A 10,421-nucleotide genomic window follows, 5' to 3' on the forward strand; every position below is an offset into this window, starting at 1 on the left:
GAGGTATGATCTGTTCTGTTCCTCAGTTATTTACAGCAGCCAATCACACCACTGCTCATACTGTCATACACAAATATCTTATTCTAATGCCAATTAAATATCATGCCACTTTTGGAAAGTTAGTACAAGGTTATAAATACATATACATATATATATATACACATATATATATATATATATATATATATATATATATATATATATGTATATATATATATATGTATATATATATATATATGTATATATAAATAAATAAATCTGTGCAATATTAATACACTGATTGTGAATATATTTATCTGTGCAATATATCCTTGATGCAATATACACCTCAAGTGCAACTTTGTTCACATTTTATTTATTACATCTACCCTACCCTATTTTAAAAGTGCAATTACCTCTGTTTACATTACATCTATTTTTATATTTTAGACTTCTAGTGTAACACTTCTGTTTATATTTATTACATCTACTTTACCTATTTTATTTACTTTATAACTATGTGTGTTTTACCTGTTATATGTTTTATCTGCCTCGTCTTGTCAAGTATTGTGTTCTAAAGCACTGACCAGAAGTGGCAACTGTGAATCTTGTTGTATTTAATACAATGAAAATAAAGCTTTCTATTCTATTCTATTAATTTATTGCCAGTCGATAGTGGAAATACTGGTAATTGCAGTTGTGATGCAGATAAAGCTAAATGACTTCCCCCCCAAAAAAGTATTTAGTGATTCAGTATTTGTCATGTCTAGGAGCTAACAGAACTCCCAACTTTCTAGAATAAAAAGGTTACTCAATTGACTGAAATAAATGCCTGCTGAAGGCCATTTTTGTTTGTGAACAAATGGTGAATTGCAAAGCATATTTTTCTCCTACTTTTCATGTGTCCAATTATTATGTGAGATTATTTGAAATTGTTCCCTGTATTTCTTTAATATTTTATGCTGAGAGTCTGGATGATTTGCAAATCAAGGAAACTTGAAAATGGGAATACAATTTTTATTAAAATTAAATTATTTATCGACTTATTTATATTATTAATGAAAACACCACACATTTAAAGGCCAAAGCTTTTGTCTAGGTATTAAACCTAGATAATAAAATAAATAATTTAATTTTAATAAAAATTGTATTCCCATTTTCAAGTTTCCTTGATTTGCAAATCATCCAGACTATCAGTATAAAATATTAAAGAAATACAGGGAACAATTTCAAATATTCTCAAATAATAATAATTGGATACACATGAAAAGTAGGAGAACAATATGCTTTGCAATCACCATTTGTTCAAAAACAAAAATGGCCTTCAGCAGGCATTTATTTCAGTCAATTGAGTAACCTTTTTATTCTAGAAAGTTGGGAGTTTATTAGCTCCTAGACATGACAAATACTGAATCACTAAATACTTTTTTGGTGGGGGGAGTCATCTAGCTTTATCTGCATCACCACTGCATTTACCAGTATTTCCACTATCGACTGGCAAGAAATTAATCAAATGTTCCAAGTATTTTGTGTTATACTGTTTACAAAGAATGTAGTGAAATCCACTAGTCACAGGAGGGGTGTGAACATTTAATTGCTGTTATTACAAAATTCAGTTGACACTGGTTTACAGTGATGGCACTATTGAGTGAGAGCATTTTATATAGTACAAATGTAAAATCAAAAAAGCTAGTTAAATTGTGTCTGATTCAATGACATATTAGGTAAATACATATTAAGGATTTCAAACATGATTGAATAACTTTTAACTTCAGTTGAAATATCAATTGAACATTTACACCTATACATATTTTCAATTTCCAGCATAAGAGAGATCTCAGTCTGAACAAGGCATCCATGCATCTAATTTCTTAAAAAAAACAAGCATATTATTAACACTCATAAATAAGAGGATATTTCATCTTCAGCATATCTATGTGTTTAATTAGGGACAGCAGCCAACAAACGTGTTATAATTTTCTACACAATCTAGCATAAGAAAATATCACACACACCACAGTAACACAGAAATGTGTTTTGTCCCGAATATATACATATAGATTTCAAGAAAATATAACATCCGTCCTTAAGAGTGCCCATAAAATAACTATTGATAATTCAAGGTAAAAGTAGAATTGCAATAAAAAATATATTCCATTTCATAGGAGGTTGTCAAATAAATTATTCCATTAATTAAAAAAAATCAGTGTGGGGGGGCGTAGAAGCAGAATACTAATTTTAGTTCAAGCTGGGGTCCATGCTGTTTAACCCAGACGTAGTTCTATCTAAGACAATTGTTTTTCTCCAAAGTTGAATCTAGTGTGTGCGTGTGCGTGTGTGTGTATGTGCGTGTGTGTGTGTGTTTGTGTGTGTTTGTGTGTGGTGGCGGCTAAAACAGGCAACCGTCAGGATTATCACTCTAGCAGTGTATCCTCAGGGATCATGAGCAGGCCGAGTAATTTTACAACATGAGTATGAAGTGATAAAAGATCAAATGGACAGCAAAAGGAGACGATTAAACCATACATTGAAAAATTGCTCCGAAGTGCTTTTCATGCCTTGTACTTCTCCTTCCCCGTTTCACTAATGACGCAGATATGCTGAAACAGAAAAGGATCTATGAGTGTTGTAGTACATTATTGATTCACGTCTGTTGTCCTGGTCAGACCTTACATTAAGGGTAACTTCTGTATTTTTCAACCTGGACAATATTTTCCCATGTTTTTGTGTCTAAGTGACTAATGGGGACAACAATTTTTTAAATCTGAGCCTGTCGGTGGCAAAAACAAGCACTTTTAGTGGACGTCCATTGATCGGAATTGCCCCAAGCGATAACATTGCAGCCCATTTGTTGTCCCCATTAGTCACTTAGACACAAACACATGGGAAAATAGGGCCCAGGATGAAAAATACCAAAGTTACCCTTTAACACATAGGTACTAACTGTTTGTACAAACTCTAATAAGCATGAAACATAAGTGATTTTACTCATTATGTTTCTTTAACCATCTCAAATACTTACATTTAGATCTCTAAAGTACTCGTTGTAGTCTAGTGCGTATCCCACCACAAATTTGTCAGGCACCTCGAATCCTACAACTGAAAGGAACAGGCGAATAAATCAGTTACTTGTCTTTGTAGTGATAAACTAACAAAACTGCAATGAAGGGATGCAAAGCCCCATTCAAAAGCACACTCGCTGGCAACTGTATTGTGTAACATAAGTACATTATACTAACTATACATTTCACAAATAGTCTAAAAACAGTTATTGTCTTGAACTCACAGTCTGGTCGGTAGCCAACACTTCTTGGTGTTCTCTTCACCAACAAACTGAGGACAGAAACCAAGTAGATCATCAATCATAACACTTAATAGCTGTATGAAAGACTGATGAGGAATTTCAGTGAAAACCACCACAATCTGTTATGAAACAGTCCTAAAAACATGATCATGTGAGTAGTTTGTGCTTGAAAAGCAGTTTTGAAGGGATCAAATTACCTTGCTACTTTAACCATTTTGGGGCTGTACTGTTTGAGGAGTTCCAAAAGTGTCTTCATTGTCTTCCCTGTGTCGATAATATCCTTGAAACACAGCATGAGAGAAGCTCATGTTAGCGCGGTCTTGGAATAGAAAACTGTCTACTTTACTATAGAAGAAAACATCAGTACATACCTCAACAATCAGGACATTCTGTGTAAAAAGAAAAGAATGGTCATGTTAGTGAAAAACAGCTCTGGATACATTTCATCTCAGCATGCAAATGAACTCAAAAGGAATGGGACATGAGTCTATAGATCATTATATGAAGGTATTGGGTTTGCTCAAGTGTAGCACAATCACCATCAGTTAATGCTCATCAGTTCATTTAAAATTACAATTTGTTTCTCATTTCAAGTTCATTTAATTTTAAGTTAACATTATCATTACCAATATAGATCATAGTGTCAACAAAGATTGTTTTAGTCATAATCATGCTGCCTTCCATATTTCTTACCTTTCCTGTCAGTGTAGAGAGGTCATCTCCACCGATCACTTTGATTTCACCTGTCGACTGGTCATTCTGTGAGGATAACAATGAAGTGGACATGTTACAAACTTCACATTATATGTTGTACAGGTGCAGAAAGTGAATCAAGGAACATACTAGACAACATGGTGGGTGATTATAAATCTTGACCTACACGAAGTGTGTGACTTATCGGTCACTCAAGCTTCTGCTCCACTGAAGAGATGAAAAATATTGACACACAAAACATCAGATCTGTGTGGACCATTGAGGAGACTCCTCCTCAAATTAAACATGTTTTCTATGTGGTTTACCGTCCTTTGAGATTTAGACTGGCTCTTAATTACGACATTTCATTGCGCTCTCTTCCTCTGGAATAGTTTAATGACTTAATGATTGTCTGGAAATTTGGTTAATATTTGCTCTACATTTGGATGGAAACCTGTTTATTTAAACCTAGCACATGTGCTTGAATGCATTTCCCTCCTTCATAAAACATTTACAAAACCGATTTTGACTATTTCAAAACTTGCATTTTATACATTGATGGTTGCTATCTTTCCTGCCTTTGCTGGCACATTGCTACACTTCTTAGCACCACCAACTCAGTGGAATAGCGTGAAACAACTTGTACTGCATCGCCTGCGTGCTCATGCACATGGATGTGCGTGCTCATGCACATGGATGTGCGTCCTCATGTGCTTACACAAGATATTGGAATGGGGAAATGCTAAAAACATTGCTCCATAGTGCTACTAGTGATCCAAAACTCCACAGGGTGCCTTTGCAAATATCTAGTGAATGTACAGTGGATTGGACTTAAATCCCTCTCGTAACTGCACACTGCTCAAATATTCCGTTTCACTGGGGAATACGTCACAGTACAGAAGCTAAAGAGGCTCTAACTTCAGTTTCACTGGGACTTTAAGTGATACCCACAAATATAAAGAGGAAAAAACTGATATATTACACAGTAGCTCTTGAGGCGGATGAAGTCCACTGTCATTGGGATGGAGCGGTCACTGTTCCTGTTCAGGGCCTTGATGTAGTCCAGCAAGTCTGCAAAGAACTTGTAACCCCCTTTGAGGACACAGAGGGCCACGATGTGATGCCCCCCCATTTCCTTCATGATCTCTCTGGCCAGTCTCTCTGTCCTGGGGTCACGTGGGAGGGAGGGATGGAGAGAGAGGGGGAGGGGGAGAGAGAGAGAGAGAGAGAGAGAGAGAGAGAGAGAGAGAGAGAGAGAGAGAGAGAGAGAGAGAGAGAGAGAGAGAGAAAGAGAAAGGATAGTCAGCTCAGTTTCTGCTACAGTCAGCAGTTGTTCCCATTTCCTCTTTGTTTTTTGTCAGTGGGCACAGCTGTTATTGCTAAAGCAGTATAATAATGAAATACTCCCACTCAACTACAAGTTCTTGACTTTGTTTACTGTTAAGTGGGTTGTCAACCAATCATTCAGACAACCCATGTTTTGGTCGACCCCGACAATTCCATCACATTTTCCCTATCCTACCACAAGTTGCTAAAACCGTGACAACCTACCTGTCCAAGATGAGTCCATGTGGGATGTAGACCCTCTCCAGGTCGGAGGCGTAGTGTTTTGGTATGCAAAAAAGGTCCAGGTCATACCCCTGCTCGTCATCACTGATCTGAAATAAAACATGACACAAAGGGGTCAAAAAAATCTCAGGGGGATTACGGGGCGTTCATCTGATACAGGGTGGTACGAGGGGAAGGGGATGAGGTCAATGGTGGACTACTTTCCCACCGACTCCCTCAATATATTTTACTGCCACGACAGATTTTCTACCAGAAAACACTCACTCTGAGAACAATGCTTGCTTCTATACAGTTTAGCAAGCAACAGACAGTCGTCAGTGGTGGTAAATACCAACCATAGATTCTCAAACTGCACGCCACATGAACTCAGGCAACATAACTGGTGTCATGTGACAGCTGGGGAGCTGGTGCAGAGCTTGGGGTGCTGTGGGAATGATGGGAGTGACCAAAAACATGCTCACAGTATTTATACCGGTGCAGAGTTTGGATTCTCCCAAGTCAACAAATTGTCATTTCTTTACTAAACACTGGATTGCAAAGTGCCCGTTCTCACATCGTGTGGTTGAAGTAGAACAAAGCATTTCCTCTTATGGGAAATGGAAAAACATGTCCATCTGTTTGGGCTATAACCTTTCAACTCCAAATAATAATGACTGTTACTGAGCAGATGTCCCGGTGGTAACATGATCTGAAGGAGTGTATTCCACTGTTAGACATGTGCTTGTCGTCTGTTATTGAGGGAACAACGTTGTAAAGTCAAATTAACTAAACTGAGGTCAACGGAGGGGCCTCCTTGAACTTTGTGCGAACAAAGTCCATGTTTGGCAACACCGCACTCTAAAGCTAATTTCATAAAATGTGACACAAGAGACAGGACCTTCCACTGTCTTTTCATGCCATTTCAGCAAAATAATTATTAAGTATAGTATCAGCAGATGGGTCTGCCAGTCTGCAGGCCAGACTTCATCCCAATAAAACACTGGCTGCCAAATGCTGGAAATGTCCTGGAAAATAGATCACATTGGTTACTTATTTACTTATTCCAGTATAGAGGTCATCGCGGTTAGTCAACTTATCTACTGTATATTATGTATTACAAAATTGCACATAGATCTCACAGGGCAGAAACTTGTGCAGTGACTCAAACTGAAATTACATATATACTTTCCAGAAACAAAACAACCACTGTACTCAAACAACAAAACAGCTTTCCAGAGATTTCACTCCTATTTTTGATCCTGATGACGCTTTGAGACACCAAACTGTGTGTTTTGTTTGAACCACACTTACTTCAGCTAGATTTAATCTTACCCTTTGAGGCAAATTTAAAGATTTATCTAAAAAATAAATGTAATTAAATCCATCTTGTTGTATTGAAAATTACATTCATTACTGTAGACAGCACATGTCTATGGTTATAAATGTAATGTAATTAAATAGGTTATGCCAATTAGGCTATACACAACAACATAACCCTTGCCCTGTTTATGACACACACCAAAGAAGCGCACAAAAACACATAACTCTTGCTTGCAGCTCCTGCCTTTCTTGCTTTCTGGAGGCAGTTGTGTACAACAAATCTTGTAATATACTAATACAACCTGTTCTGTTAGGCTAAGAAACCTGCACATTAGGTTGAAATGTGTTCATCCAAAAGCGTCTCCTGCGTCATGTACGCCAAGCGTGGAGAGTGTTTGTCGACTAATAGCTAGACTGCCCGCCAGCGGACCTGGCCGCTGCCTTTCGGAAGTTGTAGCAGGCTCAGTTTTAAAGTTAGAGTGACGATACTGGCATCATATGACTAGAAAACTAGAAAACTTAAGGAATCCATTGTCACCAACCATGTCATACTTGCATATCGGGAAGGAGGCTAAATAACGCTCCAAATTTATGCTAAATATTGGTGATAAAAACTGGCATGGCCATTTTCAAAAGGGTATCTTGACTCCTGACCTCAAGATATGTGAATGTAAATGGATTCTATGGGTACCCACGAGTCCCCCCGCTACAGACATGCCCACTTTATGATAATCACATGCAGTTTTGGCCATGGGGTCCTTAAACAGTCTTGAAATTGCATAAATTGGGTATCACTGTAAAGCTGAGACTCTTGTGGATCCAATGAGTTCAACTGTATTCATGTGTGATGATGTTAGTCCCCATAGTAGCCATTTCACATAGTGACTTTTTAAAAAAACAGAATTTATACATATGGTGGTTTGTCTATGACTATGACAGTTTTCCTAAAGTTTGATTTGAAAAAAAATCACGATATATCACCTTGCTTACAGGATCGCAATAGATTGCAATATATTTAATCGTTACATAACATACATATATATAAATACATACATATACATACATATATATGTATATATATATATATACACATACATACATACATACATATATATATATACACACATATACACACACATACATATATATGTATATATACATACATACACATATATACATACAAATATATATATACAGACATACATACACATATACATATATACATACATACATATATATACATACATATATATATACATACACATACACACATATATATATATATATACACACACATATACATACATATATATGTATATATATACACATACATACAAATATATATATATACATACATATATACAAATATATATATATATACATATATATATATACATACATACATACATATATACAAATATATATATACACATACATATATATACAAATATATATATATATATATACATACATACATATATATACAAATATATATATACATACATTCATATATATATATATATACATACATTCATATATATATATATATACATACATATATACATATACACATACACATATACATATATATATTTTAAGGATTTAAATGTATCTTAAATTTAGTTTTGACTAGTACAAGCAAAGTTGTTGATATCTTGAAATATATATATAAATATATCTTTACTTACCAATCTGAGTAGTAACAAGGATAATGCTGTGATGGATATCTAACATGTAGTTACAGATAGGAGAGGGTGGTTGGGTTAGTCGACTGTCTCTGTAGCCGCAGGCCACGCGGACGCGTCGTTACAGAGGAACTACAGCTGCCGTTATCCGTAGCTAGCTAACAACGTGTTACCAAGGTGAGAGCACACAGACTGGTAAACAACAGCTAGCTACCTGCAGGAGGTGTAACACGTGTAGTGAACGCAGTGTGTGGCGTCGTGTTGTTGCAGTGGTCATGTTAGTGTCAGTGTTAACCTACAGACCACCTCCTCTCTCTAATGTTGGAGAACTCACCACAACACACGGGCTGCTGGAGGATGATGTCGCCATGTCCGTTCAGTTGTATGTCGTCTACCGTGGTCTTCAAATACAGAAGACAAGAATGTATTCTGCGGTTGTTTTGGCGGACTCTTCACCGGTAGCTGTAGCTCCGTCTGCTACTAGAGGCGTCGGTCTGGTTCCGGGCTGCAGCTCTCTCTCTACTGGAGCTCTGCTGTGTGTGTGTGTGATGACGACAGAGCGCGGCGGGCCAATCAGATGCGCAGGAATGGATGCGTAAAACGTTAGCCCCGCCCCTCTGTTGGTAGCAGCCATAGGCCTGACTTATTTTTGTATTTATTTATTTATTTGTTTGTTTGTTTGTTTGTTTATTTATTTATTTTTCTTTGTTTATTTATTTATTTTTTTCTTTAATTTATTTTTCTCTCCATTTTATTTTATCCATATTTCATTTTATTGTATTTTGTTATGAGGAAAAGGAAGAAAAAATAAATAAATATATAAAAAATAAATGAATATAAAAAAAAAAAATATATATATATATAGTGAAGTTTATGTACACTTAAAAACTAGATGTTTTCATAACCACACAGTATGTACCCTACTTGAGACTACTACTATGAGAAGTGGCAATGCCTTTTTTGTTTTTCTAATAACATATATATGTATATATATATATATATATATACATATATATAAATATATAAAAAGAAAAAAACAAGGAAAAAAAAGAAAAAAAAACTCCTCAACTGGCCGGGCATGGGCCATGATGCCTCAGCACCAACTGGGCTCCTCCTCCATCTCCTCTCTCCTCCCTCCAATGATTTCCTATAGATAGAAAAAGGCATAAGCCCTGAGCTATCAAACCAGGCTCATAAATTTACGAAACGATAAAGGGAAGTTTACTCTGCAATTTAACTACTGTTTACCTTTTTAGGGCAATGTGAGCATCATGCATGATAGCATGTGGATTTTGGGGAACTGGGGAGTTTCATTTAGATGGCAGAGTCCAGGATAGTAATAAAATACCTTGGCCATTTTCTCACTAATGACTGGAATGATGACAGAGATATCTATCGTCAGTGCTGTAAACTATATGCTCAGGCAAATATGTTGCTTTGTAAGTTCAGTATGTGTTCTGTAAATGTAAAATGTTCATTATTTAGAGCTTTTTGCACGCCTTTGTACACAGCTCATCTTTGGTTTAGCTACAAGAAAAGTAGTATACGAAGACTCATAGTGGCTTACACTGATGCAATGAGGTTGTTGCTTAGGGTTCCCAGATGGCATAGTGCCAGTCAACTGTTTGTGTCCTCTGGTATTCCTATATGTGAGGCACTTTTAAGACATTTGATGTATCATTTGATTTGCCGTTTGGATGAGTCAGAGAACAGCATCATAGAGGCTTTAACCAGCCCGAGCAAGAGCTGCACTCGGTACTCATCCAGGCTCAGAAAACACTGGCGAGATAGCCTACATATGAATTGAATGATGGACTGCTGTGGTCTTATCTTGTATGTATTTTGTTTATTTTTCTTTTCTTTTATTACTATGGACACTCCTGTGTGTCTGA

At 36.3% G+C, this 10,421-nt stretch overlaps 1 protein-coding gene across 1 annotated transcript; it reads right to left on the bottom strand.

Moving 5' to 3' along the window:
• Positions 1-1,548: 1,548 nt before the first annotated feature.
• Positions 1,549-9,069, bottom strand: hprt1 (hypoxanthine phosphoribosyltransferase 1). Its single transcript, XM_037780911.1, has 9 exons — positions 8,864-9,069; positions 5,528-5,634; positions 4,959-5,142; positions 3,977-4,042; positions 3,655-3,672; positions 3,481-3,563; positions 3,266-3,312; positions 3,002-3,078; positions 1,549-2,579 (listed from the first exon to the last, which is right to left on the bottom strand). Exons 1-9 carry the CDS (start codon positions 8,897-8,899, stop codon positions 2,532-2,534), a joined length of 666 nt encoding a protein of 221 aa, XP_037636839.1. The 5' UTR covers positions 8,900-9,069; the 3' UTR covers positions 1,549-2,531.
• Between the last annotated feature and the right edge of the window lie 1,352 nt (positions 9,070-10,421).

This window comes from Sebastes umbrosus, chromosome 9 (genome assembly GCF_015220745.1).
Source record: "Sebastes umbrosus isolate fSebUmb1 chromosome 9, fSebUmb1.pri, whole genome shotgun sequence".
NCBI classification, from domain to species: domain Eukaryota; kingdom Metazoa; phylum Chordata; class Actinopteri; order Perciformes; family Sebastidae; genus Sebastes; species Sebastes umbrosus.

What these genes read in the sequence shown, in the direction of transcription:
- hprt1 (XM_037780911.1), bottom strand. Translation starts at nt 8,899, where the DNA reads ATGGCGACATCATCCTCCAGCAGCCCGTGTGTTGTG. An exon ending in TGTTGGCTACCGACCAGACT is followed by an intron (nt 3,079 to 3,265) that starts GTGAGTTCAAGA and finishes TGTTCCTTTCAG; the next exon opens with TTGTAGGATTCGAGGTGCCT. An exon ending in AGTACTTTAGAGATCTAAAT is followed by an intron (nt 2,580 to 3,001) that starts GTAAGTATTTGA and finishes TTTCTGTTTCAG; the next exon opens with CATATCTGCGTCATTAGTGA.